At 47.0% G+C, this 26,282-nt stretch overlaps 1 protein-coding gene across 2 annotated transcripts in view; it reads right to left on the bottom strand.

Annotated features, from left to right (window-relative positions):
• Positions 1-26,282, bottom strand: part of BTBD9 (BTB domain containing 9) — a 751,707-nt gene that overhangs the window by 600,382 nt on the left and 125,043 nt on the right. For both annotated transcript variants that reach the window (XM_078647358.1, XM_078647359.1), the window contains one exon: positions 3,056-3,175. In XM_078647358.1, the coding sequence (XP_078503484.1) occupies positions 3,056-3,175 (120 nt within the window). The remainder of the gene's footprint in view (positions 1-3,055; positions 3,176-26,282) is intronic.

Here is a 26,282-nt window from a genome sequence, read left to right as displayed (position 1 = left end):
CGTGCACGTGGTCAGGAAAAACCATTATCACCCTTGGGGTGACTGGATCAAGGGATCCTAAGTGAACCGTGAACCACGTGGTCAGTCTAGAGCAGTGATACTCAAAGTAAGGTCTGGGGGCCGCATGCAGGCCCCTGGTCAACAGCAGCACTGGGCTACTGTTTTCTCGACTCAGAACTCACATTGAGAAAGATGTTAACACCTTTGGTGCGGGGCTGTTTCCCCCCGCTGTGCTGGGGGGTGGGGGGGCGCCTACAGCGCCCCGGTGCTCATGACGAGGTCAGCTCGTCATGAGCCACGGCGCTCCGGTGCTCATGACGAGCTGAGCTCGTCATGGCCACACCCGTTCCCATGGAACGCTCAGCACAGCAGGGGAATCAGCACAGCAGGGGAATCATCCCAGCGTGCGAGCGTTCCACGGAACGGGCGCGGTCATGACAAGCTCAGCTTGTCATGAGCACCAGAGCGCCGTGGCTCATGACGAGCTGACCTCGTCATGAGCACCCAAGGGGTTAAATATAGGGGCAAGCATTTATTTGAATGACAACTTAAATTAAAGAAGGGAAGCAACTAAGGTGTCCTGCATCATTCAACTTTAGGAACACCTTCATGTATAAAGACATCTTGCAACAAACGTGTGAAAATATGATAAAGTCTCAAAAAAGCATTTCTTTAACATGCAGAAGCATTTCGCATTAGTATATCAGATTATTTCAGTGCACTGAGTAGTTTTTTTTTGTTTTGTTTTTAAAGGTATAGTTTGTAAACATGAATTTAGAAACATCCATGCTTCCCCCTAGACTTGCAACAATTCAAATCGTGAACTAAGAGGCAAATCGGTTGTTATGTGCGCACTCTAAGTGGCCGGGGTTGCTATTATACATGGAAAACAATATAATTTGTTAAATAAAACTGTGCATCCTCAAATCATGTATTTCAAGGTCCTCGTGTACGTAATAAGGAAGAAAATGAGGTAAAGTCAAATAAAACAATTGCCTAGGATCACACAATTTGGTCAAGTGAAGAAGCCGGAATTGAGCCCAGGTTTTCTGGTTTCACATTGTGTAATTCAGCCTTTAGATGGACATGCTGCAGCGTTCGTGGTTAGGCATCATTTGGAAATCGTTTGCATACAAACAGTGACCTCGAGAACCATCCAGTTAAATGACAAACAATACAATAGGCTTTAGAAATGTCTTAGAAAGTAGATCAAACACCTGAAATAGAAGAGGCACCACAACCCTATCCACAGGAATGACGAGGCGACAGAAGTCCTCCACCTTTCACAAAGGGAACCAGTGAGTCCGATCTCAGACATCAGCAAAGAAAACAAACAGGGGACGTCCGCGAGACACCGAAGGGCGTGGTGATGGGCGATTTATTTACATGAAAAAGGCCCATGGTATGTATGTATGTATGTTTGGATTTATATAGCGCTTATAACCCAGGGGTCTCTAAGCGCTTTGCCTTGGGAACCCGTCCTGGCTTTTCCCTGTGAGATAGCCCCTACAGGGCATCCCCAAGGTGAAAGCCAGGCATCCCGCCGCGGGGGGCCGTTGTGGAGATTAAACAAGCTTAATGCCCAGAGTTGCAGAGTGTGAACCCATGATTAGGTCAGGCACCGAAGCGAGAATTATCGAGTCCGTGGACATTTGAGCTCGAGACCCTGCCGCGTCGGGAATTGAACCCTGGTCCCGGGTCTGACCTCTGCTTCAGGGTCTGCCTGCTCTAACCAGTGAGCCACTCTTCTCCACACAGAAGTGGTACTTCACAGATATCTAATGCTGTGGACACCACCCGCAGCTGCGGCTAGCGCCGCCTTACTCACAAAAGGGGGACATTTTGGACAACTCTAGGGCACCTCAAATTGTAGAGATGGCCGGGACGTCTTAGCTGGACATATTTTTTAATAGTAAGACAATGAACTCTCCACTGATGCACTCTTCTAAATAAACAGACAAACAGCGCCACCATGTGGTAACTGACACAATTAAGCACTGTATAATTCTAAGCAAATAAATAGCACATCCACAGCAACCAGATGTCCTAATTGTGCACTGCACAGACACGACAACAATGAACACTCTGCAGCACTGTCTGCCATAACCTTCAAACCTGTATGATTTTTTAGATCATGCTGTGTCGGGTCCACCTGACGCATTACAAGTGGTCAATATATTAACATACATGAACTAAAGAGAACAAGCAGGTGAGGTGGTACTAAACTGGTTCAAGCCCTCGCCCAAAAAAAAACATTTTCTGCTAAATAGTAAGGTACATGTGCTTTCAGTCGGTTATGGTGAGGAGTCTACCGGATTTCACCAGGAAATTTCGCATACACAGAGACAAAACCGCACACACACCCTCTCCCTATCGGTTTTGAAAGCACCTCATACACCCTGCGTGTCGTATAATGTATTTTAACACTGTATGCCAGCATCATTGTTGGAAAATCAGAAGCTCTCCCCCATCTTACAGACCAAGCTACGCCCCTCCTTTATGTGCGGCGCATGCGCCTCTCACACTCCATCTTAATGTCACCGCTCTCCCCACAGAGCCTTCGCTCCAAGATGGCCGCTCCATTCGCTGATGCTTCGCAAGGCCATGCCCTCCCACCCATTGGGCAGTGAATAGAATGGGCAGGTACCTGCACTTCCTGCATTTTCAGGGAGAGCGAGCCTGCACTTCGGAGCACTGCTGCAATACTTGTGACGGGAGAGGACCGGCTCTCTCTGGGGCAGACCGCTTCTCTTAAGAGCGAGCATCTGTACTTCTAGATTTCCATTTAAAGCACTGCACAGGGGTGTCTCGGAGAATCACTAGCACACTGGAGTACATGTCGTTCCGCTCAAAGCGCCCCGAGGCAACTGTCAGCTGCGCAAAGCGCTTTACAAATTCAATAAATACTGTGACACGGGTTACTAGACGGTCAGCATGTAGAATGACATGTTGAGCAAGGGAATACAGGAAGTCACAGAGGCAAACGCCTATGGGTCACACATGGGAGGATATCACCGATTCACAAGACAGAGCGAGAGGCGAGAACTGCACTCACCGGCAGACGCGGGCGGGAAAGTAAAGCTTCTGCCAGGAGCGGCACAGGTACTTGGAGTGGTCGATGACACGGACCCAGTCCAGCTCGTCCATGGACACCTCGACGTAGTAGGAGTAGGACCTGAGGAGGCAAGAGACATTTCATGAACGTCAGAGGACGCCATAGAGGTGTCAGGCTCAACAGCGCCAACAGTGCGCCATGTCAGGCGTCACCGGGCTTTACTGCATGCCATGAACACTGCCGCTTTGGAAGGTACAAACGTTTATCAAGACCTTCTCCATAAAACATTCTAAAATATTAAAAACTATTACAATATAGTATCAACTGAAGAACCCACACCCTCTCTGATCAGCGCAACTTATTTTAACCCATCCTTAAAACTCTGCTTAACAGTAAATATATAATGGTCAATTCCTACAGGGGCGGCTCTAGGCTCATGGCGGCCCTGGGCAGGGAGCGTAGGTAGGGGGCCCCGGAAGAGGGGGCCCGGGCGGGGCCCCTGAAGAGGGGGAGGGGGGGTCAGGGTGTTTGGTAGTGGAACAGAGCCGGAGGCCGTCAAATCCCTGCCAGGGGCCGCCACGCAACTATGTATCCATCCTCAGAGGATTATTATACTAAGGATATATATTGGCGTGGCGGCCCCTGGGGTTTGGAGGCCCTGGGCAGGTGCACAGCTTGCACATGCCTAAGGCCGCCCCTGATTCCTACTGCAACATCATAACACATTTTGGATAGAAGCCCCGTTACCTCCAACCTTGAGAATGCTTAATGTTTTCAAAACAGGTCTTAAAAGCTTGATACAGACGAAAATATAAAAAACACAGTCCATAAGTACATGTGACCAGGATAAATTCTCATTCAGGGAGCACGTGCAAAATCCATTATTTTCCCGGACAACATTATATCATTTAGGGTTGAAAAGACTGGGTTGCACCCTACTCTCACGTTTAAAATTTCATTACATATCCTTGGGTCTGATATGTGGGCAAAATAGGGGAAACATGTTTTTTGGCCAAGAGCATTTAAAATTAGGCTGATCGAGGGTTCCTCCCTCTCATAAGCCAGGTCCAAAGAACCACCAATCTTCCCTAAAGATTCTCTCAGAGCCTGTTTACTGGGGAAAGGAGACCAAGTTTCAATTGTACCCCAAAGAGAAAGAATTCTTTCTAGATCACTTATCCTGGCCCTTGCTTCACTTGTCCACCTGCCTTTCGCTAATAAAAGCGTTTCTTTACAACATAATCTAGAGACCTTTAGAGCTGGGTTATCATCCAATAGCTCTTTAAGAAATCTCAGCACACAGAAATTTGCCAGCAAATTCCAGGAAACCAGATTTAATTCCCTCCTTATGCATGAACCATAGTTACAGGTACAAATGAAAACAGCCTCCTGAGGACGGTCCCTCCAGTAGATCCCAACTGCAAGAAGGGGCAAGAGAAAGTACCCTGCTACATGCAGTCCTAGAGGAGGAATTTACCCTTCAATCAATCAATCAATCAAACATTTGTAAAGCGCACTACATACCCGCAAGGGTCTCAAGGCACTGGGGGGGAGGGGGTGGAGGAGCTACTGATCGAACAGCCAGGTCTCGAGTATCCTCCTGAAGGTCAGCAGGTCATGGGTCTGTCGTAGGCTCAGTGGGAGGGTGTTCCATGTCTTGGCGGCGAGGTGGGAGAAGGATCAACCATCGGTGGTTGTTCTTCGGATGGGCGGGACGGTGGCGAGTGAGAGGTCAGTGGAGCATAGCTGGCGGTTGGGAATGTAGGAGAGCCGTTTGTTGAGGTAGGCTGGGCCGGTCTTGTGAAGTGCCTTGTGTGCGTGGGTGAGGAGCTTGAAGGATATCCTCTTGTTGACGGGGAGCCGGTGCAGGTTTCTCAGGTTGGGGGTGATGTGGCCATGGCCGTGGCGTGGTATGTCGAGGATCAGTCGTGCCGAGGAGGTTTGGATGCGTTGGAGTCGTTTGATGAGCTTGGTCGGGGCTCCCGCGTAGAGGGTGTTTCCGTAGTTGAGTCTGCTGACGACAAGGGCCTGAGTGACTGTCTTTCTTATATCTATCGGGATCCATCTGTAGATCTTGTGGAGCATGCGAAGGGTGTTGAAGCAGGAGGAGGAGACGGCCTTCATTAGCGGTAAGGGCCAAACCCCCATATTTCTGGTTAAATTTGACCAACAACCTGCTTGCAGCACAGACCCCTGCTTGACTTTCCACATATAGGTATACCATGTTAAGTTCCAATTAAAGGACAGCCCTAGATATTTATAGGAATTCACCACTCCCACCTCTTGGGCATGCAGACACCATTTCAAGTTATTCCCTCTTTTCCAAAAGACCACCACCTTGGTTTTATCCAGTTTTAATTTCAACTAATTCTGTATGTATTGCTGCAGGAAGGTCTGCCAAGAATAGGCTGAAAAGTGAATGAGTTAAGGCGTACCCCTGCCCTCGGCCATTCAGAATTGGGATCTTTTGAGATAATGTACCAGATTTATTAAGTTCGACTTGTGCCCAATTGTCCGTATGCATTGCTTGCATTGCGTTGAGGGGGCAATCAATTATTTCCAGGATCGTAGTTTCTACCCATAGGGGTCCCCTATCTATCAAAGGCTGTATGAAAATCAATAAAAACAACAGCCTCTGGTTCATTTGCAGGTATTTCCGAATGATGGCCCAAAAAGCAAAACAATGATCCACGGTTGAGCGACCCTCCCATGATCCTCCTTGCTCAATCGTTATGATCTGATGCTCACACACCCAATCATCCAGGCAAGACAGTAACACCTTTAAGAACACCTTCTTAGACATGTCAAGGAGGCGGATCAGCCTATAATGCGAGGGGTCAGAGCCGTTCCTTTCTTAATATGGGTTTCACTATTGAGCCCTTCCAAGATGAGGGGTGTGGGTCTGTTGAGGCCAACAGAACAGAAGGGAAACACATTTACCCACCAGCCAATCTTTGACTCAATTAAGACGGCTGGGATTTTATCAGGGGCCGCTACTCTTAACAGCTTAAAACAGTAAATTACAGTCTTATTTCTTTCAAAGAGAGCCAGCTGGGGGGAGGGGGCAGGTTCTCTATGGAGGCACACATGGGACTAGATGTAATAGGTGAGCTACCATATAGCTCTTGTATGTACGCTGCTGGAATATCCTCAGCAATCATATATATTAAGGCCCCCCTCATGAGGATTACAGGATCCATTCACTTTCTATCACTAGGACCTTCAGCATATCTTCCCACTTACCACGGTAGAAAGTGGCCTTTCCCCTTTAATCAGCTGCCTATACTGACACTTTAATTATCCAGTTCCTATTTAGAATATCTTTCTGGCCTCAGCCTAGAGTGCTTGGATGTCCTTCTACCAGACTTTTCATTTGCTGACAGGCCGAATCAAAACAACTCTTCCCCGTGAACATGGCCCGCTGACCGAGACCCACATATTTTGATGGTGACACGTAAACAGTCCATCACATTATCTATTATCTCATTAAACCACAAGATTCTATTTTCTTGCTCCATAGAAAAAAACAACAGTGTCTTCAGTTGACAGGTACACAGCCAAAAGCAGGAGGTGAGTTGGATCGGGACAAGTTGTGAGTTTGCGAGGGAAGGATACCACCCCCCCCCCCAGAGGCAGCACCTTGTAGGCTGCCGCAGGTTCATGAAAACAAGACAGCAGAGGTGGCCCAATGATCACTTCCATCATATTTTGTTACTTTGAAATCTAGATACAATTCAAACGAAACCTATAGTTGATCGTGCCCTTTGAGCAACCCTGCCAAAACATTGCAGACGCGGGGATATCATTTTTGAAACAACTATTTAAACACACCATCCCATTGTTCACCAGCCATTGGCCCAATACCTTAGCTTTCTGCTTTATTGAACCAGACGGAAAGGAGGTGGGAGAATTATTGTAGCAATCCAGTAGTCCCTCCGTCTGAACGTCTGCCTGCTGGGATACAAAGGGCGCTAAAATCCCATGCCATTATTGTAATTGCCTCAGGGAATTTTCCCAGGATTGCTTGTAAGAAATCATCAAATGGCTCTAGCCAATTATTCATTCTACAGTACTCCTCTCTATGCATGTATATGTTTATTAATATAAAACGTCTATGGACCTGATTATTCAACTCAAGTTCCACCTCAGAGCTGAGCACCACTTGCTAGATTCATAACCTCCATAGATTTTATTAATAACCTTGGCAGATATTAGTGTCAATACCTCTGCTAAAACCCTTACCTTGTTTACTACCTTTATTGTTTATGGCTACAAAGCCTTCTACTAATGTATCTTCTCTCAACCAAGACTCCTGAAGGAACACCACATGGTATGGGCTTTATTCTTCTTCCAGGTCAACAACCCTCTGAAAGCACTTGAATCCGTGTATGTTCAAACACAGAATTCTCAGATTGGGAGAGGATTCCTCCCTCTATGGATCACTAGACCAGTCATCCCACTCCCACGTATCGGGGAGCTGCATCAGGGGGGCACATCTATTTTCCTGCTTCCACTCAGGCATCCCCTTCTGCTCAATTTGTCATTTACCAATACCACCCTTAGATTCTTGGGGAACAGTCCAACTTGCCCTGCCCTCATATCTGTAGGCATAGAGCTCATTTTGGGGATAAGATACAATCTGCGCCCACTGATTGGTGGCCAACCCACCATGCATACTTTAAAAGGGGGTGGGGTGTGATTCAAACACCGCAGTCTTCCCTCGAATGGGGATCTTAACTTCTAAGCCTGCTCAGCTAGGTCTTTTTCTGACTTTGCTACCAGGAGTGCGATGCAGGGAGAAATAAACCCCACTTTCAATATATCCCTTCCTTGCTCCCCGACCTGGCACCGCACAGAAGCATTTCGCCCGAGGATATCCCAGAGAGTGCGGGTATCTGCTGGAATACGCTCAGGGTTTTCAAGTGATTCAGGGGGGTGCAGTTTTTTGCTTTTTTAGCCCGACAACTTATTTCCAGCATCAAGACACGGGACCCAGGCTCAAGCATAAGTGACTTCTCAGCCACGGTAATGTTTTCTTTACTCTACACTTTAGCCCCCGGGAGATTGGGCCCCTTCTCCTTAACAGGCGCCGAGGTATCTTTGCAAGCAACAGAACAGTCTTTTTGTGGCTGGGAATTCCTAGGTGGGTAGCTTCTAACATGTATTACTTCTAGCTGAGAGTGAGTATCTAATGCTGGCACCATGCCACTAGGAGAGGTGAGGGCTGCAGTCCTGATTAACCTGCCACCATTTTGTTGTGGGCAGGCTGCTCTTACTTTCCTTCTTACTATTTCCTCTGCCCACCCTGTTTTTGATGGCCTAGCTCCTCTGTTTGTTCCTCTGTACCTCTGGGAGAAATAATCGCTTGAAGAGAAATTAGGGGGGCCAAAGATATATTGCCTTTTCCTGAATATCATTGTTATTTTTAGATCTAAACTGTACTCTTCGGAATAGACTGCTCTCCTCTACCCTTTATGTGCCATTCCCCGGATGAGCTGCCTTGCCTTTCATACTCTCCCTTACTACTGCATGCCTTTGTTAGGTTTCCTTGTTAGGTTTAAATAACTCAGCATGAGTAGCTTTCAAAGGCTTTGACTGAACAGCTTGATTTGTACTATCAACAACTGGTGTCTCTAAGATATCCTGAAGTGTGTTTTGCATAAGTAAGATTACAACCAACAAGGAGAACGAATCCGATGGCTGAATATCAATAGAAGCCCCCATCGATTCTGAAGTTACGTTAGTCACACATGGTTATGAACCTACTGAAGCAGGGACCTCCACTGATCCCGGGAGACGGAGCTCTGTTGGGACCTGCAGGCTCCGGACCCTTCAACCACTAATGAGGTTGCCAATAAATTAAGACAGGGTGAAGACGAAAGTCTTGGGCCGCTGTCCAGAGTGGCTGGCAAAGAGTCCTCTAGGATGTTCGCTTGCCGGCCACCCTTGCCTTCAGGAACCACTCCATCTTTGGCTCCTCCTTGGGCTTCGGGGCACTGCTGACCAGATTTGAAGGAGACAGAGTACAAACATGAAAGTGTCTGGTAACAAAATTCCTTATTGAGGTAGCGTAGAGTGAGACAGAGGCATTTTCATTCGATGCTGAAGGACATTCAGATGCATAATGTAGGAAAATGGTGTTCTGCTGCACTACCCCCTCCACTTTTTGCCTGGTATCTGATGCACCTTAGACTGAGTGTGTACTGGGGTCCTGCTAACCCTGCCCCAGTACATGTGCTCTTTTCCCTAAACTGTAGCATTGTTTCCACAATTGGCACCCCCTCTGGCTCACATTTAAGTCCCTTGTAAGAGGCAACAGTGGTACCAAGGGCCTTGTGACCAGAGAGGGTCATTATGGGCTGAAGCATGTATTCTGCAACCCTAAGAGACCCGTCACCACACTGCCACTGCAGCCTGCGTGCTTTGGTGCAGACAAAAGTGCACAGTGGGCCTGGCACACATCCCTGTGTGACAGGCCTAGCAACACTGCAAGAGGTAAAGGCAAGTCATCTCTACAGCAGGCCTTACAGTCCAAAGTCAGGGGGCATTATACCTCATGTGAGGGAATGAGCAGTTATGCCCCAATACTGTCTAAGTCCATTTTTAGATATTATAGATGCACATAGAAGCCATACTGAGTACATGGGCTGGGAGCTGGTTAAAACAAACTCCACAGCTCCATGATGGCGTCACTAAATCCCAAGATAATTGGTACTAAACATCTCAGATTAATAAGCCCACAGTGATGTCAGTGTTGGATTCATTAATACATGCACTCAGAGGGCACCTCAGAGGTGCCCCTTGAAAACCTACCAAACCACTAGTGTGTGTGTGACTGGACTGCACCTGCCTACCTCTTCTAGACATGTTTCTGACCCCCTAAGGTGGAATCTATGTGCTCTTGTGAGTCAGAAACAAAGCGTGCTCTGGGTTGAGGTGCTACACACCTACCTCCAAGCAGGAACCGCACTGACGGGAAGTGAGCCTCAAACACTTCCTGCCCTTTATGCTAGCCAGGGCCTCTCCAGCAAGTGGAGATGCCCCCCCACTACAGCCAAGAACAGGAGAGGTGTCCTGAGCTGAAGTGACCCTGCATTGGAAAATCCTCCATATTGTTTTGGAGGATTTCAGCCAATAGAATTAGGGGTATGCCCCCTCCCCAATGGAAATGGACATACAAAGGTTGTAGTCACCCCAAAGGTAAGTATCACATTGGCTACTACCTTCCAGACCCTGGAACGCCCTTAAATTGAGTATTTAAAGGCACCCCTGAACCTTGATCCTTAGATTCCTGGCGACCTAAAGAAGAAGAAGAACCGAAGAGTCATACCAGCAGTGAAGACTCCAGACGACAACCAACCTGGCCCCAGACCTACAGTCTGGTCTACAGCCCTCAAAGAAACCTGCTCCAAAAGGTGACTCATACTGCAGGCCCAGCGACCTCCAAAATCCTGTGAGGACTGCCTACCGTCCCCAAAGACCAAGTTTCCAGAGGGCAGAGGCCCTGTCCACAAAGAAACCAAAACCAAGAGCTCCAGTGCCAGCTGAACCACACAAGTAGACATCCAGAGCTAGCTTTGCACCCTATGCCTCCGGCCAGAGTCGAAGGCGCCCACCGGTCCCAAGACGATACCCCGGCGGTCTGAGCTCTAGTCCACTCCAGAGTGATCTCTCCTGGACTCCACATCGACACCTGCAACCACAACATGAATGGTCCCCCAACCGCGACTGGCTTCAGTAAGACTTTTCCAACCTCGAAAGACAACCCTGCACCCACAGCCCCTCCCCTGGCATTGGGGAGCTCCACCAATGGTGTCACTGAGATCTTCAGCATCCCAACTTACCTCCAGAGCCACCGGTTCCCTTCGTCCAGGGACAAACCTGCAGCCTTTGTTCGAAATCTTCATTTTTCATTGATTTGTACTAGGCGCCAAACACTGTGTTGGTACTCTGCACCCGGCCACCTCTGTGCTGCTGAGGGTGTGTGTTTGGTCCTGCCTCGTGGGCTCCCCAGTGCTGGTCTAACCCCCCCGGAAATTGACCCACCCAACCCCAACTCAGATTTTACTTACCTTCAACCGAAACCTGTTTGAGTGCCCCCGGTCTCTATTGATTACCTTTGGGCCCCAGTGACAGAATTTGACCTCTGCACCTGGCTGCCCCAGTGTCGCTAGTGGTAGAGTTTCTACAACTGCCAGACTTTTGCCCAGTGTTGATCCTAAAACCCGAAGACCGGAATTGTAAGTCATGTACTTACCTGTGAAATTGCATTATTGTTTTCCTTCCACATGTTAACAATGAACTGTTTGAAAAATGCAGTGTCCACTTTTTATGCTTACAAAACGTATTTTACTGCAACAAAGTATCTTTGGTTTTAAGTAATACATTTAAAAAAAATATTTTCACAAACAATTGGTCTCTAATTTATTCACGGAGTGTGTGTAATCATTTCTTGCCCGAGTGTGTACAACAAATGTTTAACACCGCCCTCTGATAAGTCTAACTGCTCGCCCACACTACCACAAAAGAGAGCATTGACATTAGCTACTTTAGCCTTTGTAAAGCCTCTGGGGATCCACTGGACTCTGTGCACACTGTACCTTGCTTTGGTGTAGTATATATAGAGCCAGCTTCCTACACATAGGTATTAAACCAATTGAGTCCTTTGGTTTTTTGATTTGAAGCTATTATGATGAACTTAGCAAAGGTGATTAATGTGATGCTAATGTTTATTGTAAATATTTTTCCTATCCACTATCTTTGAAGGAACATTCGACATCAATTTTGTGAATTTAATGACTTTTTAAATTATTTTAAATATGTATTTATATGTATTTTAAAAGATTGTTATTGTGTGAAACAAATGTTTTGTAATGCTTTTATGACTTGATTGTCGAATAAAGTCTTGGAATCGATTTGAAGCTTCACGGTGGGTGGTATAGTAGGATATTGGCAGTACACAGAAAGTGTTAAAAAGTGTTAGAGCATGTAAGCGGTGCAAAAGGGGTAGGGAGAACTACCATTCTCCCTAAACTGTGGTAAACCACTGACAAAACAACACAACAATCCCTTGCACACGCTATGGAGTATACACCACAAGTTAATACTGGTGTAAGAACAATCTTGGTCCGTGGCTTGATCATGTAACACAATTGTTATTCTTCTGTTGGTCAAACGTAAACAAAGCCTTAGCCAACACGTGTTTCGTCGCGTTCTACTGCTATACGCCATGACTTCTTCAGGGCTAAGAAACATATGTAAACAATATGGTAATCATAAGTGTCCAAAATACGTTCCTAAAAGCACATTCACCAATGTGACAGCGTCCAAAACAGTTTGGTTCATTTTGCCTGCTTGAATCTGTGGAAACCCATGCTAATGTAAAACAACAACCAAGTGGTCTATGATCATCTGGTGCGGTGGTCGTTCCCCAGTGGCTCCTTATTTACATTTCACTCATTCTAGTTCATGTTGTGTTCCTGCCCTTAAGAGTACTTCATTTTTTATGATGTCGTTTTGCTTTTCATGCCTACAGTGCCTGCTGAGAACGAGTTACCGCTAGATTTCTAGGTGAGTTCAGAGTGTGGATTGGTGTTCAGGATGGGGCATGATTGAGGGATTTGGATTTAAGGCTGAAAGCAGTGCACTTTTTTCACTGGGTCAGAAAGATGTTCATACCACCTGCTCATCCAGTTCTTGGCCTCTCTACAAAGCATAGAGAGCAAAGGTGATATATGTGCCAATTGTAATTATTCAATACTGAAGTGTGAGAAGGAGGTACACATCTGTCCACATATTAACAACAACAAAGGAAAGAAAATGTACTGTTCACACATGGAGAGTGTGTGAGGAGAGGAGGTGGTAAAGCAAAGGAGACTACAAAAAGCAAATGTAGAAACAGAGTGAAAAAACAGTAACGAAGAGGAGGGAGATGAATGAAATGCAAGACAGGCAGATGTAGAAACTCGAAAGAGAGACGTGGGGCGAGAATAAGAACCTAAGTGACCAGTGTAAACAGAGCAATTGCAGAAGAAAGTGATGTGGCGTGAAAGACAGAGCAGAGTGATTGAGATCATCAGAATGACACTCCCTTCCTCATACCTTTGCAATGTTTAATTCATAATCTCACTTTCAGAGTTTCCGGTTTTGAGATTTGAAGCCTTTTCAATTCTAATCATTTACAATCATTGATATCCTCAAGGCAGCCACTTGGAAATCATTCCATACGTTTACTAGTCATTACTGTCTAGACTCAAACACTCAAGATGATCCGAGGATGGGTCAGGAAAAACCGAAAAATCTATTGAAATGATACATCCCTTTGCACCTTAAGGTATCCATTGATGACATGTTTTCATTTCCATTGCCTGCCTCCCAACAGTCACTTTCTACAACTTGCTGTAGCTTGCTACTCTGTGCAAGGAAGATCCTACGATGCAGAAGTTGTAGTCCTAGTTCTGCATCCTAGGAATCTTCACTGAAGCCATAAACAATCTCCCAGCAGGGTAGCAGTGAGCATCAGAATCCACTTATAAGATAAAAAAATGCCATATAAGAGAACCGACTGTGAGGCAACTACCAATACAAAGCATTGTGGGTAGGGTGAAGCTCCTGGACTTTTAAAGGGACAGGATGCCTTTCGCTCAGTTTTCAATGGAGGTCTATCAGGGAGCGCCTTTTCCTTCTGCAACTTATTTGCTGCAATGCAGACTTGAAATTGGCTACTTACAATCATACAGACTATACTCAGGAGAAAAAAAACCATGATAAGCCCCTTAAGGGTTCTGCTCATCATTGGCACCCCAACACCCGGGGTTTATAGTTAGGGGCAATATATCTATGGAAAAGTGCTCGGGGCCAGACGTGTAGCACAGAATTACTGAAGCATCAATCTAAGACTACAATAAAGACTCCCACAATGCAGAAGTATTAGTATTGTACAGAACAGGTCTTCATACCACAGACAGCTAAAACAGTCTTTACACAAGGTCTAAAAATCACTGTGGGGATGCATCTTTATACTTATAATGCACTATGTTCAATATATATAGAGAGTGAGCGAGAGAGGGGGTAGAGCAAGAGAAACGCTGAGGAAGGGCAGTCACTCTTCAGAGTAGGTCTTTCATTCGTGAGGCTTAATGCGTTCCAGAGTGTGGCACCCTGCACCCCTAAATCAGTAACCTCTGTGGCTTATATGTCTGAAACATTACTGGTAGAGCAAGTGACAAGTGGCCAATCAGAGTGCTGAAAGGGATTTAATGGAGTATTTGCCAGCATCTACAAATATCCATGGCCTCTTTTATTTTAAATATTGACCATAATGCCGAATGGTTGACAGAAAGCCTATACAGGGCTTTCAAGGTGAGTTTCCATGGCCACGTTTCTGCAATTTCGAACATATACTGGCAACCTGACTTTGACAAGTCTGAAGCCTGTTTGAGAGCTTCAGCATCTAAATCTATTATCAGTTTCCTGTCTTTCTGGGGCATGATTGGGAAGGTACTCAGGTGGGACAGCGGATGTGGAAGAGGTGGCGAAGAAAAGGAACTCCGTTTTGCAAGAGTTCGAAACAAGTGACCGAAGGACTATCTAATGTCGAAAGGTAACGAAGTAGTCAGAGATGCGGAATTAGAGGTACGCTGAGAGCGTAGGAAATGATAACATTTGTGTGTCATCACAGTAAACACTGGGGAGAAGCTGAAAGAGATGATATTCATAAATGTGGCTGTGTATAGAGTGCACCTAGGACTGAAGATTGAGGGACTAAGTGGTAGAGTGATTACTGGGCATCCTTCAGAGTCTCATGCCCCTGAACAGGGTCGATCTGATAGATATACCAAGTTGTGAGCTTTTGGAATGTCCTATTCCTTGAATTATGTACGGCCCCTCACTATTCTATTTTGTAAAGCACTTAGAACTTGGTTTATCAGCAACTACATTGGATGGCTTGCTTTATGCCAGAGTCCTGGAATCTGAGCGCTAAGACATCTTAACATTCATTTGTGCAATCTATACATTACATGAAAAAATGCATAGCCCAACAGAGCCCTTGATATCAATGGTCTGGAGGGGGGAAAGAAATGCAGGGTGAATGACAAACTAGAGGCAACAGAATCTTAGCAAGGCTCCTCTATAGCTATGGCTTATATGTACGGCTTCCCCTAAGCGCCAACTGCACTGCTCCCTACAAAAACAACAAACGAGCCAGCTGGTACAAGAACAACCTCAGGGGGTCCAAGCACCACTGCAAACAACTTGAGAGAAAAAGGAGACTCGACAAAAACACCACCACAAGATCCACTCAAAAAGCTGCGCTCAACCTCTACCACCACCAACTACGAGACACAAAGAAAAAGGCCCTAACTCTCAGACTCGAAGCCTGCTCCAACAACAGTAACAAAATGTTAACCATCGTGAAGGAGTTTTCCAATCCAGCAAGCTGCCAACAACGACATCATCCCATTTCAAACATCCTGCAACAACTACTCAAAAGTCTTCGAGCAGAAGATTGCTAAGATCTACAATACACTCGACCCACATACAGATAAGAACTTCCCTGACCAGCCAGACACCTCCTTCATCGCCAAACAGAAGTTAAGCAACTGGAAGCCCCTCTCAAGCAAATAAACCACCACCTTAAGGAATACCATCCACTCAGGAGCCCCCTCAGACCCATGGCCCCAACTCCATATACAACCTTGGTAGAACCATCTTCTCTCCCCGTGCTCACAGCTATAATCAACACCTCCATAACCACTGCCACCTTCCAGCCTTGCTGGAAAATTGCACAAGTCAACGCCCTGCTGACCTCATCCTCCTAAACCACTACCCGGATATTGAAACGGTCTCCCACAAGTCACTCATCAGAAAGCTTCAGCATTTGGGTATCTGTGGACCGGCACTCAAATGGATATGCTCCTTCCTCACAAACTGAACTCAAAAACTATAGACCCCCCACACACTCCTCAGGAACCAAGAAACTCACCTGCGGAATCCCTCAAGGATCGTAGCTCAACCTAACACTCTTCAACATCTACATGACGCCCCTCGCGGATCTGGTCAGAGCCTACGGTATTAACAGTGTCCTACGCTGACACACAGCTCAGCCTCTCCCTTACTGACTCAACCAGCATAGCCAAAGCAAACTTCAGCAACTCCATAAGCAACGTAACTGCCTGGATAAAAAACAACGGCCTCCAACTCATCACAAACAAACAGAAGTTATAATTTTAGGCAACAACTATTCCCCCTGGGACGCATCTTGGAAGCCCTCTGAATTTGGCTCCCCATCCACCCTGCATACCATGCCAAGAACCTTGGGCTAGTCCTGGACACCAAACTCTCTGTGAACAGACAGATCAACACCATCTCTTCATGATGCGTCCACATCCTGCAAATGCTACGCAAGATTTTCAAGTGGATCCTAAAAAACACCATAAGTAGATCTGATTATGGAAACACCCCCTACTTCGGAATCCCAGCCCAGCCGAATCCAAACCACATAGAACGCCACCCCAGACTCATCCTGAAAAACCTGCAAAACCACAACTCCCCACACCTCAACAATCTCCACTGGCTCCAAATCCAGGAAAGATGTATTTTCAAGCTACTCACCCACGCCTACAAAGCTGTCCAGAACACCAGTCCAGCTTACCTCAACCACTGCCTCAACTTCAACCTACCCACAAGAAACCTTCCATCTGCATCCCAGGCATGAGCACACCTCCCTCGCACCAAGAAAATCAGAAGCAGAGGATGCTCCTTCTCATACCTCTCAGCCAAGACCTGGAACGACCTCCAGAAACACCTCAGAACCTCCCCCACCTCATGGACTTCCGAAGGAACCTCAAGACATAGCTCTTCCACACAAAACAGGCATGATCTCCTATTCCTCCCTCAGGCCTGCCCTACTCAGCGCTTGGAAACCCTCACGGGTGATTACCTGTGACCGATTTGTGTGTTGAAAAATGATCAATGATGATCATTATAGACGATAAGGAATAGTCAATTGCATACAAAATAAAGTCAGCTACATGGCTTCAGTTGAATGAAGGGTAGGGATGCCATAAAGGAAGGAACGGAGGAGTTAAAAGCGAGATGTGTAGTAAGTTGGCTGAACATTAGGAGTCCCAGTACCATAAAGTTGTCAGGGAGGTGGGTTTTTGGACACTAGTGACAGCCAAAGCACGATCCAGTGGTGCTATTTTCAATACAGGATGATCAATAGCAGATCTAAAAGTTTGTTAATAAGATCTGCACAAAAGGGAAAGCATGAGCAACGATACGTTGTAAGAACGGAAACCCCAACATCGTATAGGATTAATAAATGCCCCAGACAAGCAAGAGGCAAAAGAATCTTAGCAAGGCTCCTCTAGGGCTGAGCCTTATATGAATGAAAAAAACGTCAATTTGAGCATCTGAGGCTCCCCGACATAAGAGTTTAATAGTCTCTCAAACTCCAGGCAGGGCTTTAGCAAAAAGTGAAATGGGAGATTTTGGTGAGAAAGGAGAGGAGGAACAACTTATTCTTTATCTCTATAAAACATTTTCTAGAGCGCTTCAGAGCAGAGGGCTGCAGTGGGTTGATAAAAATTAAGGCTTCCTTGCCTGCTATTTCTCTTAGTTGGATGCTATGAGAGAAAACGTACGATGTTAATAAACTAGGGAATAAATGTGGAGTTGCTTATCATAATATATTTTCACTACCTTCCAGAGAGGGAAACAGTCCTATTCAGAATATAAAACAAAGTGAATGTTTGAATTGTGCAAATGAGGAGAAACAGGTGTCATAAATTAAAGGCTTCTCCCACTGGGAAACAGCGTTTTATGTCTGCGGGAGTCATAAAAGTTGGAGTGATAAAAAAAAGCATGTTGTATAGTGTGAATATGGACCGCAGTGAGCTTACACTTCATAACCTCAATGTCTCATTCCTCTCTAGTCATTTGATTACCTTGATTGGGCGGCACTTAAGCATTAGTAACCACCAGTGGAGGAAGAGAACCGAGGTCAGCTGGCCCGGTCTTTATAAGTCAAGTAAGTCTCCCCATGGGAGAATATAGAACAAGGAGCTAATTGTTTTCAACTCTAACTAGAATTAAAATGTCACCCTGTAAGCATTTGTTCGTAGCATGTAGTGATGTAGACTCACATGTGTGCACACTCCTGCCATCTAGTGTTGGGCTGGGACATTTATAAGTTGCTTTTCTTCGAAGAAAGCATTTCAAGTCACAGGACACATAGTGACTCCACCCTTAGTTAGCCATGCGCATGGGTACAGACTCCATGTTTGATTGTTTTTGTGCAGTGAGTGAGAGTAGTACGGAGTGGCGAGTGAACGCAGTATGGTGCACATAATCATTGTGAAAGGGGAATTAATTAGTAAAGAAGACAGGCTTCTGGGGAGAAAGGAGGGCGCATTTGAATCTACAGCACTACATGCTAGGAACAGATGCTTTCAAGGTTGTTAACATTTTCCATTCATAGCAACTGTTGCAGTAAACACAAGCGCTACAGTAGCCTGTAAAGCAGTACCCTCCTACAAGCGGTGGCTAGGTGTGGGTGATACAGATGTCTGAAATAAGGTCCTTAACCCCTTCGCAGCGGCGGCAATTCCGCCGCAGCGTTAGGGGGGAGGGTGGGCCGCGCGGCGCTCGCATGCTCGTGACGGAACTGCTCCGTCACGAGCCTTGGGTGAGCTGTGCTTGTGACGGAGCGGTTCCGTCAAGGCCCCGCCCGCTCAATAGAACGCGCCGCGCAGGCGCGGCGGCCGGGCCGTGACGGAACCGCTCCGTCACCAGCACAGCCAACCCGAGGCTCGTCACGGAGCGGTTCCGTCACGAGTATGCATGAGGTTAAGACTTCCCAACCTCTGCTTGCTGTCAGGCTAAGATAACCACACAACAGTGCTTAGTAATAGTATCTGGGGTTGACCAAGCACAGCTTTACATATATCAACTAGTGGAAAATTAACCAAGGAAATGGTTGCTGCTTTTTTGTATGTAATATGTGCCCTGGGTTTTAACGGGGAGTGCTCTTTTGGCTTTGTGATAGCACGTTCAATGAATTTGAATATCCATCTTGCAATACCAACCGTAAAAATAGGTTGTCCCTAAAGAGGTTTAGCAGAGGCCACGAAGAGCTGGTCAGCTATGCGAAAGGGCTGGGTCCTGTCAATGGAGTACATGAGAGCCAGTTTCACATCTAAGGTGTGAAGGGCTCCCTCTGCTACCGAGCCTGGAAGAGACAAAAGACTGGGAGCTCTATGATTTGATTGAGAAGAAAGAGGGAACTCACTTTAGGTAGGAACTCTTTGTTGGCTCCGAGTACAACCCTGCTCTTGGGTACCTGAAAGAAAGGTTCCTGCAGCATGAGGGCCTGGAACTCACTGATGTGTCTGAAGGATTTTACGGCTATGAGAAAAGGCACTTTCCAAGAAAGGATTTGGAGAATGCAAGAGCCTAATGGATCAAAGGAGGTACCCATGAGCCTAGTAAGTACCACATTTAGATTCCACACAAGAGCTGGGGTGGCTCTGGGAGGGATGGTCCTTTCTAGGCACTCCATGGGCACTTTAGCGTTGGTTTTGATGAGGACTTCTTTGCACTGAATGAGTGGAAGGAAGACATTTAGAGTGAGATGTGTATAGCAAGGGGCTTGAGGTAGTGTATGTGGCATCCTTGATATTGAGGGACTAAAATTCCCTACATGGTCATGTGATTGAGATACAACTCCCAGCCAGCTAGAAAGGCGACCCTGGTGATGGTGATTGGCAGAATGAGGTGTCCTGCAACCCATTGTTGCTGTTCCACCACTGTAGAAAGTGAAGGGCGCTCCCCTGCACCAACACTAGATCTTCCCACTGACCCACTGCATGCGACCATTGAGCTGAAAGACATCCCTGTAGCGGATGCATAGGGAACTAGGGTGATACAAGAGGCCATCATGCCTAAGCGGCACATAAAAGTTCTGACTGAGTTGAAAACGCGACTGAAAAAGTTATAAGAGCTGCTGGAATGTCGGGAAGGGGTAGCTTTGGTGAACCAGTGCTAATACACACTGGTCTGATGGGATTTCCTCGAACAGAGGAAGGAAATGCAGCAATCTGATGCCCCAGACAGGAGTGGTGGGGGGAGGGGGGGTGAGGGGAAACAGGATTGGAACGTGTGGAGGGTGTGTGAGTCAGTGCTTGGAGGTGTAAACACCCATACTGGAGTTACTCCTGCCCTTATTGTTGCTGCCTCTGTGGGCACAATTGATATAGACTCTTGTAGCCTGCTGGTGAAAAGAATGTTGCTGTCTCTTGTATGATGGTGCGGAACTAGGGAAGCGGTCTTGGAGCCTCCCCTAGCCTGCTGTCTCTGTAAGGAGCCCCTGTTGGATGAGGTCTGCAGTGCACCCATAGATTTGACAATTTTGGTGTCCTTGAGTGTTTCCAGCATCTACTTAACCTGCAACCCGAATAAATGCTCCCTTTTAAAGGCAAGTTGAGGACATGATGTTGGACCTCCAATCTGAAGCCTGAAATATGGAGCTGGGAGTGGTGTCTAATAAGGACGCTTGTGTAGAACCTCCCTGGGCACAGAGGACAACAGCACTCGAAATAGTTCTTACCTCGGAGGCTAGCTCCTCCCACCTCTTCCTGAATTCCTCTGGTTCATGGTTAACTAGCTCTTGCATCTCATCCCACTATGCTCTCTCATAGAGCTATAGGAGGCCCACAGAGTTGGATACGCTCCAATGGATGGTGGTCACCCCCTCTTGCCGACAGCACTGAGCCTCTTGTTCTCCTTATCGGGCAGGAGGGCTGTCTCAAGTGACTCGAGCTGAAGCCCGCTTGCATGCTGTGGGGACAACCAGGTAGTCGGTGGTACCTCCGCCCGATATAGACTGAGCTGGTAGGAGAAGGTATGTATTTTTTTCTAGACCCGTGGTATTAGGATCTTTGCCTTGACTGGCTCAATAAAGGTGTCAGGAGCCGATTTTAACATGCCCTACAGCATGGGCGGAAGCTGGATTTTTTTTTCTGATCTGAATAGTGTCCTACAATGAAATCATCACCCTTGTGGAGGACAAGCAAGTGGGAAACATCCTTTAGTACAAAGCCGGAATCACGTTGTGCCAATACAGTGCTGGCAATAGAAGAAATGCGATGTTACAATGCATTCGTCTAGAACACAAGTCGTTAAAATGACTTGTGTTAGAGGGGTGCATTGGTGGAGTGGTGTTGGATATAAAGTCCAACACCTTCCCTAATGTCGCGCAGACTGGAGATGGAATAGTAAAGGATACTAACCTCTCTAAATCAAGTCGTTGTAACGAGTTGCATGCAAAAGGAACGCGTCATAACAACGCCTTTGTTCTAATGCCGGTGGTGTAAAGGCATGCATGCTAAACGCATGTGGGATTCCGTGATACAACCCAAGCAGATCCATCTAATGGAAAGTTACCACCTATTGGATCACCTTGTGGTAAGCCGTGGAGATGCCCTCAAAAGGTAATAATCCAAATCTGGGTCTTCTACAGGGTCTATGTCACAGACAGTCCAGGGGTTATCTGTGGCTCTAGGGATAAATGGTGCCTCAGAACGGTCGCCAGGGACGATGGGCCTGGTGTGTGCGGAGGCAGTCTGCTTGATCACCCTGGAGCAGACCCAAGGACCTAGCGCTTGGGAGTCGATAGACTAAGGTCGGTCTCTGAAGAATGGCACTGAAGAGAGCGCAGATGACAAACTTTTCCTGAATATTGATATCGAATTTCACCATGTGGGCCCGAAGGAATGTGAAGAACTCGTTGAGTCTCCGAGCCCGGTTGGTACACATACGAATCCAATGGCAGAAAAAACAGCAATCTAACATGGAGTTAATGTCCATACTCATTGCCAACTAAGGCTGAAGTCCCAGTGCAACCTATGACTCGAAAGACTTTCTTTAAAGAAATAACTTGTAAACATCTGAGCCCAACACTAGATGGCAGGCATTTGCAGAGCACATGTACCTACAGCAACACAGGCTATGAACATTATTTTTTTAGGTCTCGCGTGGCGTACTGCGCATATGCGCAGTCAAGCTCACGAGATTTTATGTTTTAGGGTGAGTTTCTCTAGCACGGGTTAAGCCCCGCCCCTCTTCTCCATTGGCTGGCCTCCTAAATGGTGGCCAGCCATTGGAGAAGAGGTCGCCATGACGTATTTCTTTCTCTTTAAGCCCCGTACTTTTCAGACTGGGTTCCTTGCCTTACGTTTGTGGTAAAAGCTTTCTTATCTTCTTTATGGGTCCAGATGGCCCCATAAAGAAGATAAGAAAACTTTTACGCCAGCAGCAAGTCAACCCGAGGCCGTCGTGGGACGGGGCTAAAAGAGAAAATGACACATAACGGCCAACGCTTGTTGGGGAAGGTCGCCGGAATACCGAGGGCGGTGCAGAATGCGGGCCCCGAGATTGACAGGTAAATAAGCCAGCTCATTGAAAGAGAGAGTCCTCTGTTTGTCAGGCTTTCAGCGGGCAGGTGAGTTTGGACCAAACCTGGGGACAGACCTGAAAACAGACTCACTCCGAGCCTCCTCCCGCCTCACACAATAGCCTTTCTTCGTCCATTAGTGGATAACAAGAGGCAGCCTCTCGCACCCTACCTCACTAGCCCCGCCCCTCCTGGTCTCAGGGGCTTTGTTCACAGAGGCGCAGACCTACCCTGTAAAGGCGCGCTCCTATTGGCGACCCCAGCCCTCCCCCTCTCCAATTGGGCAGTTCCGGTGTCCATCCCCCGAGGCGGTGAACGTTGCCCAGGTAGTCTGCTGCGCTTCAGTGGAGCACGTTCCCTGTGTTATTCCGAGCTGTACCCAGCTCCACCTCCCTGCGGGTCACAGCTACAACTTCGCAAACACAACTGGCAACTACCGACTCGTGAATTGTTTCCACTTTCAGAGCTCTGAAAGGGGGTTCCCAAATTCAAGACTTGTCGCGCTACTTTTTTTTCAAGGATTATCATAAAAGAAGCGTGTGTTCTGCTGCTGGGTTTGGATGAACAGCAACTTTACTTGGATTTGTAAAGCTTTTTTTGTCTGTGGTGTTTTTTTTCTGGTTTTTTTATCTTCAGAGGATTTGTTGGGAAGCTTTGTAACTCCTCTGCATCACGTTCCTCCTAGGGAAGGCCTCCGACCACCCGCCGGGGTGTGAGCTACGGAAAGCAGGGAAGGCGCCCTCCCCTCCAGGAGCAGAGATGGGCCACCTCACCCATTAGAGAGGGCTTCTCAAGAAAGAGGATTCCTTATCCGCGAAGCATGGGCTGCTCAGTCCGCTCTCCTTTGTGCTCGTGATGATACCAGCCCCGTTAAACTACCACCCAGAATTCAACAACATGGATGTAGCCATCTCGGAGCTCATGGGCTCCTTTCTGGAGTGCCCCCTGGTCACGTGGGTAGGTATCGTGTGTGTCTGTGTGTGTGGTGGGGCACCGAAGTTCTCAGGCTGTGGGGAGGCAGGGCGGCTGTAGTGAGCCAGTCCCTGCTGCACCTTGTTCCATGTGAGTTGTGTCCAGAGAAAGTGGTTGTTAACCTTGAAAGAATAAATAGCGTTGTCTTCTTGTCTGTGGAGTCCTTGGGAGTAATTGTGTGTGTGCGTGTACATTTTTAACATTTCTTGGCTATCACGGTTCTTGGTGCGTTTTCCTTCAGTGTAACAACCCCATACACAAGTGCACAGGCTCACCCAGCAGAAGGACTGGAGTTGTCTGTTTTGAGCGTCCTCGGTGTTACTTTAGTTTTATTGTTGTGACAGAAAAGGTTCTGCGCCCAAAATATTGTTAGTGAAATGAGTAGTTTTCGCATTTACTGTTGGGCTTTTTAAGTCATCGGGCTTAATCGCCAGAGAGCGGGTGGTAAGAAGTGTCAATGACCTGGTTAATTAAAAAACACACCATTTAAAGTTATGACATGCTCTCAAGAAAGAGTTTTAGTGCCAAAAAAGCTATACAGAGATGTGTTGAACATGTCACTAACCCAATAATTCATATCCACGCAGGAAACGTAGGCGGGAGGTGTTCCCAACACAAAACTCCTTCAGTGGATTGCCTTCAGCGATTTGTTGTTGTTGTTATAATAGACGCCACACACATTGTGATGTGCACCACTTACCCTGCACCCGTTGCGTTGTACCAAAGCTACAGCCACGCAGACAAACCAGGCATGCACGGGTCTATCAAACACAGCATGGCACGTTCTGCAGTCCAGGCAATGAACACGTGTCCCTCAAGCGCCTGGAAGAGTGCCCTTGGGAGGGACAGCTGTGAGGCGAGGAGGCACTTGGCTGTGGGTGGGGGCTATTCGCAACATAAATAAATACCAACTGGGGTATTTGTGAAGCCGGTGCAGTTATCTGTGAAGACCCGCCCCCTGTGCCCGGTGTTTGAGGGCGGGCATTACAAGTCTGGAGTTAAAATACACGTCATTTTGGTTGTTACCATGTGTAAAAATGACAAAATAATGATAATGAAGTAATGCTAACACAAACTGTGCCACTTTATGCCACATAATTTGCATTTTGTTCCAACATAATTTAGTCAACCATGCTGAATAATTTGGTCCTCCCCTGTCGCATAGTTCCAGTGACCCTATCTCTATAGTTCCTTGTCCTGATATGTCTGGCCTGCATGCCTTTTAGTCAGTTGTTTAATATGAGGTGTGAGTTAATTTGTAAAAAATAATATCCTACCGTGATTTTGTTTTTTCTGGGGGTCTGAATGGTTTACCCATCCACGTGCAGTGGTAATTGAAGTAAGACAACACATATGTATGTGAATGTTACTTATTAAAGCACCCAAATGTTCAGTATGAATAATCAATTGATAAAATATTAGGACTGTGAAGGAGGGCTCAAAGAGGTCAATCTAACTCCAGTACTCTCTACTATGTACTACTCACGCTCTACTTCTCTCTACTACTCTATTACTTACTCTCTACTACTCTCTCTTTACTACTCTCTACTACTCACTCTCTACTACTCACTCCACTACTCCCTACTCTGTACTACTCACGCTCTACTTCTCTCTGCTACTCTCTACTACTCACTCTCCAGTGCTGGTTATTGTTAGCAGTTCAAGCAGTGATGCACCTTTTGGGTAACACAAGTAATAATAACTTTCTTTACAGTTTTGTGATTTAAAGGTGCAGGCACCACACCTCCTCACTACCCCCCTCATTGCACAATACCTCCTTACTGCCCCCCTCAGTGCACAATACCTCCTCACTGAACCCTCAACGCACAATACTTCCTCACTGCCCCCCTCGGTGCACAATACCTCCTCACTGCCCCCCTCAGTGCACAATACCTCCTCACTGCCCCCCTCGGTGCACAATACCACCTCACTGCCCCCCTCAGTGCACAATACCTCCTCACTGCCCCCCTCGGTGCACAATACCACCTCACTGCCCCCCTCGGTGCACAATACCTCCTCACTGCCCCCCTCAACGCACAATACTTCCTCACTGCCGCTCTCAGCGCAAATACCTCCTCACTGCCCCCCTCAGTGCACAATACCTCCTCACTGAACCCTCAACGCACAATACTTCCTCACTGCCCCTCTCAGCGCAAATGCCTTCTCACTGCCCTCCTCACTGCCCCCCTCAGTGCACAATACCTCCTCACTGAACCCTCAACGCACAATACTTCCTCACTGCCCCTCTCAGCGCAAATGCCTCCTTACTGTCCCTCTCAGTGCACAATACATTCTCGCATTTGGAAGATTAAGCTATTGGCATTGTAAATAACAATGCTATTTATTTATCTGTTTTCAAAACCAACACATAAATAAAAATGTTGTCATTTACAATGCCAATAGCTCTAACTTTTGCAAAGGCGAGACCGTTGCATTGTAAATGTCAGGTTCTGAGACCCGGTTAACTGCGCCTGCCTAATGTTGGTACTACATGTCCCAGAAGTCTTGGCGGCATGGAGGCGGGAACTATATATTCACTCTGAACCCGGAGGTCGGGTTGTATTGGATTTTGTGTGTCCTGGATTCGATAACGGTGCGGCTGCCCGTTAGTCTCGTAGGAACCGTGGTGCTTCGCAGAGCTAATCGCACAGACACGGACATCTGTTTGCGTGACCCTTTTCGGGGTCGGAATCTGATACTGCCGTTGCGGAGGAGCGAGTCGGCGGACTTGCTTCCGGTGTGCTGTGGTGCTTCGCAGTATTTGCTATGCGCGAAGACACAGCCACCTTCTGAACGGGC

Source organism: Lissotriton helveticus, chromosome 6, assembly GCF_964261635.1.
Source record: "Lissotriton helveticus chromosome 6, aLisHel1.1, whole genome shotgun sequence".
Lineage (NCBI taxonomy): Eukaryota > Metazoa > Chordata > Amphibia > Caudata > Salamandridae > Lissotriton > Lissotriton helveticus.
Note: the sequence above shows the minus strand (reverse complement) of the source record. Positions and strands in the feature narration are given on the sequence as shown.